This window comes from Myodes glareolus, chromosome 13 (genome assembly GCF_982192425.1).
Source record: "Myodes glareolus chromosome 13, mMyoGla1.1, whole genome shotgun sequence".
Classification (NCBI taxonomy): Eukaryota; Metazoa; Chordata; class Mammalia; order Rodentia; family Cricetidae; genus Myodes; species Myodes glareolus.
This window is the reverse complement of record NC_142038.1, coordinates 51,894,183-51,912,127: the sequence shown is the minus strand read 5'-3', so window position 1 is coordinate 51,912,127 and position 17,945 is coordinate 51,894,183. Positions and strand designations below refer to the sequence as shown.

General features: G+C 42.5%; 1 protein-coding gene across 3 annotated transcripts in view; it reads right to left on the bottom strand.

Moving 5' to 3' along the window:
- The window catches only part of Sil1 (SIL1 nucleotide exchange factor), a 244,442-nt gene that overhangs the window by 177,508 nt on the left and 48,989 nt on the right, over positions 1-17,945 (bottom strand). For all 3 annotated transcript variants that reach the window (XM_048442449.3, XM_048442448.3, XM_085699710.2), the window contains one exon: positions 745-861. In XM_048442449.3, the coding sequence (XP_048298406.1) occupies positions 745-855 (111 nt within the window). In that variant the 5' untranslated portion in view covers positions 856-861. The remainder of the gene's footprint in view (positions 1-744; positions 862-17,945) is intronic.

Here is a 17,945-nt window from a genome sequence, read left to right as displayed (position 1 = left end):
TTGCACTTCAAGGGTCTCTAGTTCCAAAGCTTTACCCAACATTTACTGAGAGCCCTGGGGGGTCGGAAAAAGTGGCCAAGGAGGGCAAAATGTAGGGAAGGGAGTTACTTGGAGCTTGTCAAGGGCAATCTATTGCTAGGACAATCCAGGAAAAAAGAAAAAGACCCTGCAGGAGCTTTAATGTGCTGCAGCCAGGCCAGGCATCTGTGGGCATTTCCTATCTACCCATGACAACACTGCAGCTCAAAAACAATGAGGTCCAGGCTAACCAACAGAGGCCCCAAAGAACAGTGAAGGAGACAGAGATATGGGTAGAAGAGAAAGCACAAGGACAAAGAAAGTAGAGGAAATCCCGGCCCGGCCCTCCAGCTCTTTCTCAAGTGGCTTTGTGATTCTGACCCTCAGTCTCTTCCTTTTTAGAATGAGGATAATTAGAGTTACCTACTTCATAGAGTTTCTGGGATGATTACATAAGAATACATACAAAACATTTAATACAATACTTGGTACATGGAAGCTGAGTATTATTTTATTATCATCATTCCTATCACCATTTTCCCCCAAGGGGAAACTGCCATGACCTTTAAAGAGAGACTAAAGGAACCAGAAATAAGAAAAAGGAAACCATTTCCATATTTCCATAAAAAGAAAACTCCAAGTCTAGCCTGTCCCATAGTGCTCTTGGAGATAAGAAGGCTCTCCCAGGCCTCCTCCGACCGCTCCAATCCATAGGAAGACACTTACTGAGTTCTTACAGCTGAGGCAGATAGTGAGCCAGGAAGTCACCAGCAACAGTCCAAGCAACATTCCTAGAGGAGCCATTCTAGTTGAAGGCAGGTACTGAGGAGCCATCATCAGGACCTGAGGGGACAAGCACAGAAAACACAAGGTCAGTGCCTGGCTCCCCATCATCATGACTCCCTTAATAGCACTTACTCCACAAATGTCAGTCATTTCCTGCACAGACGTGTAACAGGCCTTCTACTACTACTAGGTAAATCAATCTCCTGTAACTCAGTGATAGTCCCTGACTAGAAATGCATATTCTGTAACAGCCCTGGCCCTTCCTTCCTCATTAATAGTGCTGGGGCTTGTGGAAAGTGTTACTGACTGCAGTGGGAAAAGGAGGAAATTCACCACTGTGAACATGTGAACAGATACATGTGAATAGCTGCATGTGAAGAGATACAGGACCAAGTCCATATAAATATCTGCAATCAACGCCTTTTAAACACACCCACTGTCATAGCTGATGACCGTCAGCATCAGTGTCCTCTAACCTAGCAAAGCTCAACATTTCTAAGTCACAAAATCGTATGTACTACTTTTAAGAGAACAAACAAATCCTAGTGTAAGTATTAGTAGATGTTAACAATTTCAAACTATAAGGACTGAAAGACATCCTATATTCATGGATTGGAGACAGTATTGTTAAGATGGCAATCCTAACCAAAACAGCATACAAATTCAATGTAATTGCTATCAAACTCCACGGTGCTTCCTGAAGAAATGAAGAAATTTATCCAAATTCATATGGAATGTTAATGAGCACAGAACACCAAGACAACCATTAAAAAATGAAGAAGAAAGAAAGACTTTTTTTAATCTGCAAACTTACAACAAAGTTACAAGAATCCAAGTGTGGAATGAGCATGAAAACAGTCAGACAGACTAGTGAGACAGAAATGAGAGCAACAACCTCACACATGGTCAGTTTTCAACAGAAGTGTCAAAACTGTTCATCTGGGAAGAATGGGAGTAACTATCTTGAAGAAGCAATGCTGGAACAACTCACTATCCATAAGCAAAAGAATAAAGCCAGACCCTTCCTTTATAATAACACACACAAAGACTGACTCAAAATGAACCAGAACTAAAAGTAAAAGTAAAAAACTTTTGGGAGTGTTTTATGGTGGTTTGTTGGTTTGTTTGTTTTGAAACAGGGTTTCTCTGTGTAACAAACAGCCTTGACTGTTCTAGAACTTGTTCTGTAGACCTGTCTGGCCTCGAATCCACTTTGAAGCAAGGTCCTATGTCTGTCTGCATGCTCACCATATAGCTGAAGTGACACTGAGTCCCATCGCCCCTGCCTCTGCCTTCCAAGTGTTGGAATCACAGGCACGTACTTCCACACCTGGCAAAAATCTTAAACCATGCAAAGAAAACATAGGTGCAATCTTTATGCTATTGGATTTTGCCAAGGGTTCCTTAAAGGTGACACCAAAAAAGTAAGCAACAAAAAATATAAACTGGAATTCACCAAAATTAAAAAGCTTTGAATCTCAGAAAGCTATTTTATTATAAGCTTGGGGATATAGCTCAGTTAAAAGCATTAGCTTAGTGTGCATGAAGTCCTGAATTCATTTCCTACCACCACACGCATACCCCCAAAGTACATGAACATACACAAATATACACACATACACAAAGCCACTCATCATGAAAAGGCAACCTAATTATGAGGGAAAAAATTTGAAATCACCTAAATAATAAGAATTTAATATCTAGAACAAGGCTTGAGATTTAGTTTAGAGGAAGATCACTTTCCTGGCATGCAGGAAGCCCTGGGTTCAATTTGAGAACATCAAAAGAATACAAAAAAAGTCAGCGGCACTTGCCACCAAGTCTGACCACCTAAACTCAATCCCCAGGACCCATGTGGTAGAATAGAACCCACTTTCACAAGTTGTCCTCTGACCTCCACACATAAACCATGGCAGGTCACAACCACACACACAAATAAATAATATAAATGTGGTTTTATAAATATCAAAATATAATAATTTAATTTATAAATATAAGATCAAATTTTCCTGGGTTTCAACAAAAGACAGAGAAACGGAGTCTAGGGAGTGCGACTCAGCCAAAGTGGGTTTGCTTAATGCCTGAGACCCTGAGATCAATACTCAGTACTCTCTAAAACAATAATAATTAAAAATTCAAAACAACAAAGCACTAAAATAGGCATTTCTCAAGGAAAAGAAAGAGAGAGGAGGGACGGTGGGAAGGGGGAGGGAGGGAGGGAGGGAGAGAGGGCAAGTGAGCATGCACACACAAACAGCCATTAGGGACATGAAAAGATCCTGAGCATCATTAATCATTACGGAAGTGGACATCAAAACCACTTCAACCACTTCATACCTGCTGGGTGGTGGTGGCTCGTGCTTTAATCCTGGCACTTGGGAGGCAGAGGCAGGCAGATCTCTGTGAGTTCAAGGTCATCCTGGTCTATAAAAACTAGTTTCAGGCTTTGAGAGGCAGAGATGGGCAGATCTTTTTGAGTTCAAGGCCAGTCTGGTCTACAAAGTAAGTAGTCAGGGGTACACAGAGAAATCCCTGTCTCGAAAAACAAAAAGAAAAAGGAAGGATCTAAAAGAAAAAAGAGAGAGCTAGTTCTAGGACAAGCACCAAAGCTACACAGAGAAACCTTATCTCAAAAAACAAAAAAACAAAACAAAACAAAATCACTTCATACCCAAAAATAGTTATATTATTTTTTTAAGTAGGATAATAAACATTTTGATAAGGATTAAATGAAGTCATCGTAACTATTGAGGGGAATGTAAAGTATCATGGTCACATTGTAACACAATTTGGTTTTTCAAAAGACATTTGAGCCAGTGAGGTGGCTCATCAGGTAACACACTTGCCACACATGTGATCATCTGAGTTTGATCCCTAGAACCCTAACAAAGGTAGGAAAAAATCGATTTGACAAAGTTGTCCTCTGACCTCTGTACATGTACCATAATATGCTTGTGCCCTCCCAATACAATATATGCACCACAACTTTTTAGGTCTATTTTCTTTAGGTATATGTGTATGGGTATTTTGCCCATGTGTATGCCTGTACTACATATGCATATAGTACCCTCAAGGACCAAGAAGAGGGCATCAGATCCCTGGGACTGGAGTTACAGACAATTGTGAGCTGCAATGTGGGTGTTAAGAATCAAACCTAGGTCATTTGGAAGAAGAGTCAATGCTCTTAACCCCTAAGCCAAATCTCCAACACCAATTTAATATACATATATGAATTAATATTAACTTATATATATTAAATATATACATTAATTTGTATATACTAAATTGTTGTTTATATATAAATATATTTAATATATTAATATATATATGTGAGAGAGAGAGAGAGAGAGAGAGAGAGAGAGAGAGAGAGAAAATGTTAAGCTACAAGTGCAGTCAGAGAAATGACTTAGAAGTTAAGAGTATATATTGGTCAGACATGGTGGTTCCATGCCTTGAATTCCTGCACTCAAAATGCAGAGGTAGGAGGATCTCTTGTGAGTTCAAGGCCAGCCTGGTCTACCTAGTGAATTCCAGGACAACAGAGTTACATGGGAAGACCTTGTCTCAAAACAAAAAGTCTGCACTGCTCTTGCAGAAGACTCAGTTTCAGTTCCCAGCACCCATGTCAGGTGGCTAACAATGCCCTGTAACTCCAGGTCTGGGGAATCTGATACCATCTTCCGACCTCTGTGGCACCTACACTTGTGTGCATATACCCACACTGACACATACGTACACGTAGTTAAAATCAAAATAAATTTAAAACAAAATAAAAACAAACAAACAAAACCTCTCCATTTAAGCCAGATAGAAGGATCAAAAATTTAATGCCAGCCTGGACTGCATAGTGACACCTGTTTAAAAAAAGGCTGTACACCAGTTTTGTTCCTAGGAGTGCACCTAGAGGAGCTAAGAAGTAGGAAATCAGGCAGCTACTTGTGCATCTGTATTCAGAGACACTGTTCACAGTTCTCAAAAAGTAGAGCTAACCCAGGTGTCCAACAACAGATAGCCATTTAGCCGGGCACAGGGGTTCACGACTGTAATCCCAGTAGCTGTAAGGTACAAAGAGAAGGATCAGGACTTCAAAGCCAGCCTTAGCTATATAGTGAGTTCAAAATCAGACTGCATATGTATAATAAGATACTGTTAAAAAATAAACACAAAATTTTAAATATATACTATATAAAGAATGGACTATTACCCAGCCATATAAAAAGGTGAGGACAGATACATACAGCAACACAAATAAACCTCAAACCATTACATCAAGTGAAATAAGCTAGACACAAAAGGACATATATGATTCCACCTTCAAGAAATATCTAGAAATCACAAAGAAAGAACATAGAATCCACCTTCAGTGGTTAAAGAAAGGGAGAGTAGGGAAATCATGCTTAATAGAAAGAGAGCATCTATTTGTAGAGTAGTAATAAAATGTATAACAAAAGTTGGTCAGCAAAACAGAAAACAGGACGACTTTACCAAAACTAGCACACACTCTACAAGAAGCAGGAAGGCAAACATCAGGCAAGCACAACAAAAACTACAGAAGAATTCAGAATGTATTAGCCCAGACTCTTGGAAAGGGCTTCGTGCACAACCCTCAGCTCTGGTGTGACTCACTCAACACTTTACTTGGTAATGGTATAACCGAATCAATTACAGAGGAAGATTTCTGAAGAGTATGATGTTTACACTTCTCTCCCATATCCCTGCCACACTCCACCCTGCTCTGACTCCCGTCACATACTGCCCCAAGATGGACTCAGTTCTGCCTGGGCCCACTCTTGGAAGTTATTATCCCTCTGGCCAGTCTATGTCTTCCTAGGGGCAGACAGAAACCTTCCCTAAGGACATCTGCAGCCTTGAAAGAAAACAGCCCTGCTGGACCAGCACTGTGCTAAAAAAGCACAGCCAAACGGAAAAGCAAAGGCTTAGGACTAAAAATAGCTGCTCCACTCACCCAGCAGCAACAGCTTTTGCTTTCTGCCAGTCTCCCTCTCCATTTTTTATCACAAAATGGAACTGCTGAGTGCCACACAAGTTCCTCCCAGCATCCTGGCTTCCTGGGGGCACCAATCACACTGAGAGACAGAGAATGGGTTCACAGCAACTGCACTGTTCTGAGCAGGTGCCTGCCCATGTCCAGGGTGATGGAAAGGTGCCAAGCTGGCTAAGGATGAATAAGGGAAGGGGTTGCCACATTAAGAGAGGCTAGGGAGGCCCAGGGAGATGGGTCTCAAGAGGACACAGTCCTAGAGCTTCCAAATGCTTTTATCCTTCTTATCCCTGCAATCTTGACTTGAGAGGCAGGATAATGAGAGGGACCTAGCACTATTAGAACATAAAACAAAAGAAAATAGGCAGCCATGGTAACTCACATCTGCAATCCTAGCCCTTGGAAGGCTTAGTCAGGAGAATCACTAAGATCTCAAAGCTAGTCTGCCGGACCACAGAGTGAGAAGCTATCTTAAAAGAAAGGAGGGGGGAGGAAAAAGAAAGCACATTAACCCCAAAGCCACACATGTCCTTCCTCATGTGATAGTGTTCATATATATATGCATGTGCACACGCAGTCAGGTGCTCCCTTCCGTCAGCTAGGGATAAATATGGGACTGGTGATGGGAAAGACAAATGAGAAGTCAAGGGCAAGATGACAAATGAACAAGAGGCCCAGAAGAGACTGAGGGACGGTAGGTCAGGGACAGCCGATGCACACACAGCAGCTTCCTAGAGTAGGAAAGGGAATAGAGGGCAGAGAGATGGCAGCTCCCACAGGGCTCTCCTGCCAGAAGGAACATTGCTGCCAATACAAAGGATGAGAGATCAATTGAAAAATGGATCCTTCTTCTCCCCTCAATAATTCCACAAGGACCACACACCTGACCTGCTTATTGCTTCCATCCGTTTTCCCACAAAAGACAGCAGGCGTGGAGTTGGAGTGGGCTATTGGGAAGACTGAGGAGAGAGCTAGGTAAAGTGAGGTTAGGTAGAAGAATGAGTTCCCCAGGCTTTGCTGCGACACCCAGAGAACAAGCACAAACCCTGCAGCATGTAGCAGGGGTAAGTGTCTGTCCTTTAAGGCCTGGCTTGTAGCCAAGTCCCTTGGTTTTGGTAGAGAGAATGCCAGAAAAGCTTACCCTGAGCTTTGGCTAAAGTGGAGGCAGAGGGAGAAGGAGCAAGTGGAAGGAGCGCATAGCTGCACTTTGCCAAGATGACCTGAGAATCACAAGCAAGGAACCAGGCAGCTGGGACCACCAAAGGGAGCTTGAACATAAAGCCAAATTCATAGCATCCCACTAGGCCTGAGGAGAGCGCCCTCCCAAAGTACTTGCTGCCCACAATGCCAAGTTTACTCTGCATGGCCTGCCAAACAAAGCCTCCCATCACACTTGGCCTTCACAGAGAACAGATCTGCAAGCTTCACATATCTGGGCTTCATCCAACTTCAGCACCTCTCAGTCCAGGAAAGAGGAACTATGTCAGTGCCTCCCAGTAACTCTTCCTTAAGTGCTCTGAGACAAGGGAGACAATAGGTCTGAGATGGCCATTTGTAGACGGTGCAATCTGTGTTGTCAGTTTACTGTGGCCTCAGAGCTCCCACCTCCCGTGTACCTCATGCTGCTTTGTCCTCCAGTGATGGAGGAGGGTTATCTGTCTATTGCGTTATTTTCATTGGTCAATAAAGAGACTGCCTTGGCCCCTTGATAGGACAGAAAATTAGGTAGGCGGAGTAAACAGAATAGAATGCTGGGAAGAGGGCTATGAGCCAGACGCCATGGAGCCAGCCACCAGGTTAGACATGCTGAATCTTTCCCGGTAAGTCACACCTCGTGGTGCTACCACGAGATTATTAGAAATGGGTTAATATCAAGATGTGAGAGTTAGTCAGTAACTAACTCTCTAGAGATAATGGGCCAGGCAGTGCTTAAATGAATACAATTTGTGTGTTGTTATTTCTGGGACTAAGCTAGCCGTGCGGGAGCCGGTTGAGGCGAAAAGCAGGCCTGCCTGCAGCCCTCACTACAGATGGCGCCCACGTGGATAACTGCATCCACAGAAAGCCTGAGAAAGTTTGGGAAAGAATGGAGTAAAGCATGTTTTCTTGATAGCAGCAATTTCTCGGGTCTACTCTGCTTGCTAGAGGCAAGCAAGGCTTTCATCTAAGAGAGGCTTCCTGACTCAGCTTTAGCTGCAAAACTTTGTGGCTCTTTTAAGAGGTCCTGCCACGAAACACTTAAACGTTGATGAAAAGCTGAACGCACGCTTTTCAGTTTTCAGCCATAGCAGGAAAAAAGCTGTGCTGTTTTAAAATGCCAGCTTTCTGGGCTGTCCTACCAGGGCAATCTCTGACTCTTTCAGGCAGGCAGTCCGACTGACTGTGGTCTGTGTGCAGAATGCTGCAACTTGCTTGCTAGCAAGGACCTTGAAACGCCATAGAGTTGTGGCAGTGAACACAGCTCTGGCTGGTATCTCAGCCATGAGGCTGGAGAGCTAAGAAATGAGATGGATCTAGCCGTCAAAGCCACGGCTCTCCATATTGTTTAGTAAATTAAAGACTCATGTAGTCAGAAAAAGAGAGATACAGTAAAGAGAGATTCAAAGAGGAAAAAAAACCTCTAAATGGTTTACTATGAGTTAAAAATATATGTAGGCTAAAGGTTAAAGTTCTTAGGGTAAAAAAGGAAGAAAGAGAGTAGTTGGGTGTGGTGGTATACACCTTTAATCCCAACACAAGGGAGGCAGAGGTAGTTGACCTCTGTGACTTCAAGGTGTGGTAGCACACACCTTTAATCCCAATGCCTAGAAGGCAGAGACAGAAGCATCTCTGAGTTCAAGGTATGGTATCACACGCCTTTAATCCCAGCACTTGGGAGGCAGAGACAAGTGGATCTCTGTGAGTTCAAGGACAGCCTGGTCTACAGAGTTATTCCAGGACAAAGATATATACAGAGAACCTGTCTCAAAAAGCCAAAAGTTAAAAGTAAAAATAAAAGAAATAGAGGTTGAAATAAAGCTGCATAAAGATGGAAAATACACAGAGAATCTTGATACTGTATGCTATTATGCTCTCTTTGAATTGTTTGAATGCTGAGGAAGGAGCAACAGCTGATAAAAGACTTTTGTTTATAAATGCTGCTGAACTAATCCAAGATAGATATTTTGAAAATACCTTGACTTCAGAATTTGTATCTAAGAATATGATACTTTGGAAAGGAGGTTCTTCTTTTGTTTTCACAGAGGATGAGACCCTGTGGATTGCTTCTATCCCAATATGGTATGATAGACCACGCCCTCCTGAAAGGTTGCTGTGAACACCCTCAAAAAATTACTTCATTCAACTGTCAACTGAGATGAAGCTAGCAAACAGGTTTACTGTGAAAGACCTGATTAACAGCGCCCCTATTCAGCAGGAAGAAGTTTGGAGAGAAATAACTACGTCCATATTCCCAGATATTGTTTATAAATGTTCTTTTACATTTAAAGGGGGAAATGGTATAGATATGAATAATTTCCTTTGTTATGGATTTTAAGGTCAATTTTGTTATATGTATATATATATTTCTGATCTTGATTGATGTATTGTGATTGTGTAGTTCATTTTAAAAATGTAATGTATAATTAGAAAATATAGGTTGTTAATGGATAATTATCGATAATACTAGCTTGTAGTAATGTTAGTCTGATTTTCTAGAAGTGCATAGATATATTTCAGATAGACATTCATATCTTTCAAAGACTACAGAACATGGCATTTAATGTTTTAATAACTTAGGACTTTTCATGACAATGAGGCACGTCTGCTCCTGGCAGCACCAATCTACTTCAAGAGGAAGAAGGGCATCGAAGAGGCTCCTTATGGAGTTGGTTAGCCATTTGGGCAAGAAACTGTTCTTGCCTGGACTGTTGTATAAACTGGACACAGAGAACCCACAGAGAGAGGACTGCTGAACTTGCCTAAAGGTGAGATGATCTTTCGGGGTTCCCGATTCATGAAAGAGTCTGCGAGACATTCTGCAGGACACAGCAGATAGTGACTGAATTGCCTTTGAAATTTCCTGCTTCATGGAAATGTCTCTGGATATTATGGGCCTGAAGGCTGAAGATGGGTGCCCCAACGATACAGAGGAACTTTGGGTGACTGTCCAGGCAGAGAGATGTCTCTGTCATTTCTAGAGTTTTGGAAATTGATTACTTCTTGTTTACTTAGGTAATATTATATCCGTCTGGAGTCTTTGATGGAGTTGAAGAATGGATAGTCATAGTTATAGTTTTCCATTATTATGATAAAGATATAGTTATAAGTATTGTGACTGTAATTCTTGCTTGATAACTGTTTTGTTATATGTAATTTTACTATGTTAAAATGAAAGCCTTTTTTGTTTAAACAGAAAAAGGGGAAATGATGGAGGAGGGTTATCTGTCTATTGCGTTATTTTCATTGGTCAATAAAGAGACTGCCTTGGCCCCTTGATAGGACAGAAAATTAGGTAGGCGGAGTAAACAGAATAGAATGCTGGGAAGAGGGCTATGAGCCAGACGCCATGGAGCCAGCCACCAGGTTAGACATGCTGAATCTTTCCCGGTAAGTCACACCTCGTGGTGCTACCACGAGATTATTAGAAATGGGTTAATATCAAGATGTGAGAGTTAGTCAGTAACTAACTCTCTAGAGATAATGGGCCAGGCAGTGCTTAAATGAATACAATTTGTGTGTTGTTATTTCTGGGACTAAGCTAGCCGTGCGGGAGCCGGTTGAGGCGAAAAGCAGGCCTGCCTGCAGCCCTCACTACACTCCAGGCCATTGCACAGACTAGAGGAGAGGTCTGGCCTGTGTGAACAAGACAACCTCCAGTAACTTTAGTCTTTTCTGGGGAAAGAAGACAAGCAGCCAGTAAAGGGAGGGAGAGGGGACTGTTGGGTTCACGCATGTTCTGACATGGCTGGCTAACACAGATGGTGGCTGCCCCAAGCCTCAGGAACAGGGCATGCCGACAAGAGAGGCTGAACATGTGAAAATGTCCAGGGCAAGGCTAGTCACACCAGCAGCCCACCTTGAACTCTCTGGAGCTTGGTCCTACCTACAGTATACAGATACAAATTGTTTTCCTCATCTTCTAATTTCAATTTTATTTTATAGGAGGGAAACTGAAAAGATAAAAAGATTGGGTAGAAAGCATAGTACAATGATTTAGAGTCAGACAGATCTAAAAAAATATCAATTCTGACAAATTCCTAGCCACTTGATCTTGGACACAACTTTAGAAAGCCAGCAGGATGGCTCACTGGGTAAGGGCACTTGCTAGCAATCCCGAGACCCACATGGCAGGAGAGGGCTCCCACAAGCTGCCCTCTGACAGTAGCACCGTGGCACACATGCACCACACACATAATAAAGAAACAAATGTACTAAAAATTAAAGACAACTTTGCTAGGCTTTACTTTTCTCATCTATAAAATGGTCATAATAAGAGTTTCTACTTCAAAGAGTGGACAGGGGGAATAAATAGGTAATGAAAGGGAAGGGTTTAGTGGCACTTAGCAATCCCTCCACTGTCCGGTCAATGAGGGCAAGTCAGGAACCCCAGAACCACATTTCAGAGCCCACACCTCGCACTTCCAAGATCCACAGTTTCCAGCTGACACATGAGGCTTTTGTTGTGTACCTGCTCCCGGGAGGTGAAGAAAACATATTAAAAACAAAACAAAAAAGATCTCCACGCCTGAACACAGCCAGTTCTGAGCTGAAATCAGGCAGCCCCAATCCACGCAGAGCTTTCTCGGCACACTAGCACTCAGAGAGCCAGGCCCATGCACACAGAACTGGCAGCTGCAGAATCAGCTGTGAAGCAATCCCGTGCTATCAGACTGAAGGCTAGAGGATGCGCTCTTCCCACAGACACGGGCTGTACAAATGCGGACACATCACCACTCACCTCCTCACAAGCAGAGGTTAACCATCTAATCTAAACAGATAAATAGGAAATGCAAAGGGGATATTGAAAGAATATCCCTGACATGGAGGAACAATGCACAAAGGCTTAAGAAAAGATATGCTAAAAAATAACTTGAAGGACAAAAGAACTAGGTTTAGAGCGGTCAGACAAATAGACTTTTCCCCAAGATACAAACTAAGCAGAATGTCAAGAAAGAGTCTTTGACTATCAAAAGAAATATGACTGCTAACTATAGTCCACCCACTAGCTGGCCAGACTGGACTCAGAACTGGCCATTTGTGCAATAGGCACTGTATTTCCCCAAGTAGAAAGGTCATTCCTAGGGTCAATCAAATAGAAACTTCTCTTAAATCCAAGGTAGTCCAAAGCAAAAGTAAGAGACTGTTGGAAGACACAGTTTCCAGTGCACACAAGCCTGTTCTTCTCTGAAGAGGGTTGAAGAAACAGCCCAAGAGGCCTTTCCAACAGCAGTGCAAGGACAGACTCTGGCTCTGCTAGAGGACACAGGGGCCAAGAGAGTTCTACGGGCCCACCTGGAACAAGAGCTCTGGAAGAAGAGAAGTAAAAGCAATGAAGACACATTCTTGGCTCTTTTTAATCCTTTGTACTCAAAGAGGTGGGAGGACATGACCCACCTCATGCCCACTCTAGGAGAATGAAGTACATATTTTCAAGAAAGAAGCTAAATAGATTATCAGAAAATTGCAATCTTAGAGACAAAAGATAATGGCTATATATAAGAGCAATCAAGAGACAAGTAAAGTGATTGAATAAAAGAAAGCCTCGCCTGTCCCTCTCCAGATTGGTCTCAGCCTTCAAAGAATCTGAATGTTGGAAGCTAAAGCTCAGTCTTCACTTGGATTGCTGAATCCAGATGACAAGGCAGCCGCTCAATCGGCCACAGAGCATAGCAGCAGATTCATAACGGTTCTGCTGGAAACAGAACGGGAAGTGAGTAGGGCAAGGGCTTTGGTGCCATCAGACAAGGAGTGAGGACCAAACAGGAGTAGAGTCACTGTCTTATGGAGAAACCTCAGAGTGCAAAGGACAGCAGACAAGAACAGTCCTCACCTCAGTGTCCACTGCAGGTTAGGGAAAGAAAAGCAGCAGGCTGAGAAGCCAGAGGAGCAGCAATGAGACGAGTGTGCTGAATCACACAGTCCAAGAGAGCAGAGACTGCACAGATGAATAGTGTTGCTCCTAGAAACCTGGGCTATTAAGTGAAAATCCCAGTGCCAAGTATGGGATAGCCTGTGTCAGGGAGTTCCCAGAAGCACCCAAAATAATAGAGGCTAGCATTATTTGTCTTGGTTACACACCAAAGAAAATGGTCAGCTCTCATGCCGAAGATATCACACACTGGATGTAAGACAAAAACCAGGCTGGAATTGATCTGAGAGCCTCCTCCACACTGGCCAGCTTTCGTACTACTGCAAGGTGCTGTGGGGAAAATCATCATCAGTGATCTTATCCAACAGTGGCCTGAACTGGAGTGCTAGAAAACAAGCGTACCAGGCAAAATGTAACCACTGGGGCAATTGTGGCATGACTATATGAGAGTAAATTAACTGCTTTCTAACTGGATTTGAGACCCACTCCACAGGAGGGAACTCATAACTGGTACTGTAAATCTGGTCAAAAGTCCATGACTAAAGAGGTCATAGGCCCTAGTAGGGAATTTACTGGTTTTGGCAGTGGACCTGCTAGCAAACTGCCTTTATATGTGTTTATATCCATAGATTAGTGCTGGTCTTAATCTTGATCAGAGAAACCTTTTGTAGTAGGCAGCAGCTAATGCAGACTTAAACCTGGTCAAAGTTCTAGGAAAAACTGACTGTTGAGTGCCGTGGCGTATCCCTAAGTGAGACATCTGCATCGGTCACATACACACACACACTCCTCTATGGCTCAAGGAACACCACCAAACATGGGGTGGGTGGAGCCAGAGGATGGCAAGGAGTGCTGTGAAACACTTCCTTCTGGACATGAACTCCCAGCAGCTGTGGTTAACTGCAGAAGACTTACCTAAGACCAAGCCAGTCGACTCCAGCACGGATGGGAGAGGGGCTCATGAGGTCCCACCCTAGCTGAAGAGTTATTGGCAGTTAACAGCAACTGGGGGAGTTATTTTTCTTTGGTGGTATAGCTACCGGTAAGTTATCCATGTTCTAGGAGGTAACCCAAAATCTATACTCATACAAGCAACCAGAATTAAACTGAGTCATAAAAAAAAAAAAAGACATGAAAGTAGGAAAGGAACTTGTTGGGAAAAAAGGGACTTAGAGAAAACAGAAAAGGGTAAAAATGGGGTAAGGAGGAGTGGTTATAATCAAAACACATGTCTTTCTGTTTGCTTATTTGTCTGTTTGTTTCGAGACAGGTTTTTCTGTGTAGCCCTGGCTATCCTGGAACTTACTACGAAGGCTAGCCTCAAACTCACAGAGATTCACCTGCCTCTGCCTCCCCAGTACTTGGAAAATCTGTCAAAGAATAAATTAAAATATTTTTAAAAAGAGAGAAGAAAGAGGTGTTGGAATGATGGCTCAGCAATGAAGAGCATTTGCTTTCTTCCAGAGGAGCTCAGCTGCTGGCACCCATGTCAGACAGCTCAGAACCATCTGTAAGCCAGCTCCAGGGGTTCCGACGCCTCTGGCCTCTGTGGGCACCTTCACTTACATGCACATACCCACATGAAGATAGATACACTTACACATAATTAAAAATAATAAAAATAAATACATTTTAAAGAGAGGAGAGCGAATCACAGGAAAACCCAAGTTGTAAATAGCAATGCCAAGAGCTCAGTCCAAACGAGGAGTTGATCACTGGATTTGGTAGTGAGGCAGCAAGAGGGTCATTCAAAGAGGAGCCACATGTAAAAATGAAGTTTAAAAACAAATGGAGGTCAAGGTAGTACACTTTGGAGTTTAGAAATTCTCCATTTTCCACTGGATTCTTAATTTTAAAAAGTATACTTCAATAGTATGACAGAAGGATTCTCCAATGCCATGGAACAGGTTCCTACATTAATATACAGCCATGTCCAAGAGCACACATTCCCAGGACAGTGAGGAGCAGCCACACCACCAGAGAAATGAGGCACGGGAACAAATTCTCCAAGGAGAAACTCATGTCAGACATAATTCCATGTACTCTGAGCCCCAGCCATGTCCCAGTCTGCTTAGCAGTTTTGTTCTTGGTTAAGTTGTACTGAGTATAACTGTAGAATTGGTGTGGAATAGGAATGCATCAGTCAGACTCCTTCTCCCGTCTTCCAACACAATAACTAAGCATCCCAGAGGAAAATAAATTCTGTCAAATAATAGCTACATGCAACATTTATGAAGCACTGTCTACGTTCTAAGCAAAGTGCTGAGCTCCTTTACTCCCCACAATAACCCTCTGAGGTGTTTCTGATATGCTGCTCATTTTACCCACAAGGAGACAAAAATTCGGAGGTTAAGTAACAAGCCAGAGTTCATGCAGCCAGAGAGCAATAGAGTGTAAATTTAACGCTAGTTGGACTGCAGATCCAGGGCTGTTGCCATAGGCCATGCTGTACCTCCAGGGGTCTGTGAAATCAGCCACAGAAACTGGATCCATCATTTTATTTGTTCTGAAATAGTATAAATAAATAATAATATTTTGTGTTATGACAAATTTTTAAATGAGCCTACTGGGGCCCTCTTGTGGCTAGACCTGCTTCTATCATGTCCAAGCTACTGTGACACCCACACAGCACACGCGCACACACACACAGAGTGCTAATAACAATAAAAGTTACAAGAAACTACTCCATCTCATCTCTACTCCAATACAGTGTTCTAGGAAAAGTGCTGAGCTCCTCCACTCTCCACAGCAACCCCTCTGAGGTGGCTCTGACATGTCAGTATAATGACTCCGGATTGATTCAGGTATGACTGACTAGCTATGTAACTTTGGGATAGATGATCAACATTGTCATCTTTATACACAAAGACCTGATAATAACTACTTAGTAGTATAGTTATCAGATTAAATGAGATAACAAAATATAGAGAACAGTGCCTGACACAAAGTGGAAGTTCAAAGACTCTTGGAGCTGAGTAGAGCACTGTGGTGCAAACCTTTGATCTCTGCACTCAGGGAGCAGAGCCAGGCAAGTCTCTCTAAGTCTGAGGCCAGCCTGGTCTATGTAACAAATTCCAGGCCAGCTAGGGCTACATGGTATGACCTTTTCTTAACAAAATAAAAATTAAAAAGCTTGTAGTTCAATATCTAATATTAGAGAAAATTCTGAACAGAACAAAGTAGTAAGGACTCCGCCACCATCCAGGATTGCCTCTGCTTGGCAGTCCAGTTCCTGCCTAGAGCCCCGGCCTGAGCCACAAGTTACCCACAAGCCTGGACTATACAACGGATGGTCTTACACACTGAAACCTAAGTGATACTGGTTGTGTCTGAGTCAGGGCCAGTTGATCAAAAGCTGAAAGATGCTTCAGAATCCAGCTTCCTAATGACTTAGCTCTGTCTTCAGATTCCTGCTGATGTTCTTCTATCTCTAAAGAGTATCAGGGATTTCAGCAGAAGCCACAACAGGCACAGCAGAGCAGGGATCAGAATTCATCATTCCTTTCTCCTAATGCCTCTAAGCTTCCAGAGGACAACGGTATCTCTCAGTGGGACTGAGGGAAAGAAAACCTCCAGTTCATAGCTCCAAATAACATACCAATCCTTATTCTGTGCTGGTTTATAAGCACTTGGTATTCATACTCACACAGATACCAAGTGTGTGTATGTTTTTAAGTTTATATGTTTACTTACCACTTATCTTTATTTTTTAGGTGTATGAGCACTTTGCCTGCATGTATGTAAGTGTACATGCACACAGTGCCATCAGAGGCCAGAAGAGGGCATCAGATCACGTGGAACTGGAGTTATAGACAGTTGTCAGCTGCCATGTGGATGCTGGGAACCAGGTCCTCTACAAGAGCGGTTAATCTCTCCAGCCCCACACATTTTAGCATTAGCCTCAGTATCCTGAGCCTCGTGGACCATATTCTACAGAACAGAATTTACCAAAGCTACCACTGCTGACATCAAGAGGTTTCAATCAACAGACAATGAAGCTTTCCACATTTAAGGCGTACAATTATTTAAAAGAAAGTTCCCTGGGGGATATGCCATGAGAAAAGAGACACTACTGTAGGCAACTTGAAATACAACTTTGTAATTGTAAGATAGACAACAAGAGTCCTCCTTAACTTACAGAGGTCTCTCAAAAAAAAAAAAGGCATTTTCTTATAAAAACCACTTTGCAGCAATATGAGAGGATAGGCTATCAACCACAGAACTGACAACTACTCATGTTGACTACAACTGTCTTCAGGTAACCAAAGCATTATATTTTATTCTTAAAGTGCCTAAGAGCCCACAGCTATTTATAATACCACATCCTTAAAATTTGAAAGGGAGATGAATTTTAAAACATACACATTTACATACGTGGGCAGAAACACAAAAAATCAGATGCTTCTCAACATAACTCAGAGAGCCATAACTCACGGGCTTCACAATCCCACCCAACACCCAGAGAAAATCAGGCATCTTCTCCCAAAGATGGTGGGAGGGTGGGTAGGTAGCCAAGAAACAAAGAAACCTAAACTCAGCACTTGGCACACAATTAGGGAGCAGAGAATTGTAAATGCATTGTTTCTGGCTCTAAATATATCTACATTTATTACCAATTTGGGATCAGAAACTACATTTAGTTCTGCCGTGACCACATGCTAAAAATATTAAGCAGCGTATTGCCTAGGAAACGGGAGTCAGTCCTCTAGGCTGCTGCAGCCTTACTTCAGAGCTACTCTGCCATGCTCCCAGGACAGCCTTCTTGGGCTTTACTGAGATTCTCATTGTAAGTAAAATTGCCACTATTCTACCAAAAGTTCTCCTTTGCATCTCAGAAGAAAAAGATGGACACAGTGGGACAAGCCTATAATAACAGCACTTCAGAGACAGGCAGGAAGTTTGAGACAGAGCAGACTTGTATTGAGTTCTAGTCAAGACTATTTCAATAAAAAAAGATGGAGGAAAAAGGCAATGGGGTGAATATGATCAATGCATTATATACATGTATGAAAATGACATAAGACCAATTATTTATGGACAATGTATGCTGATGTAAAGTTTGAAACATTA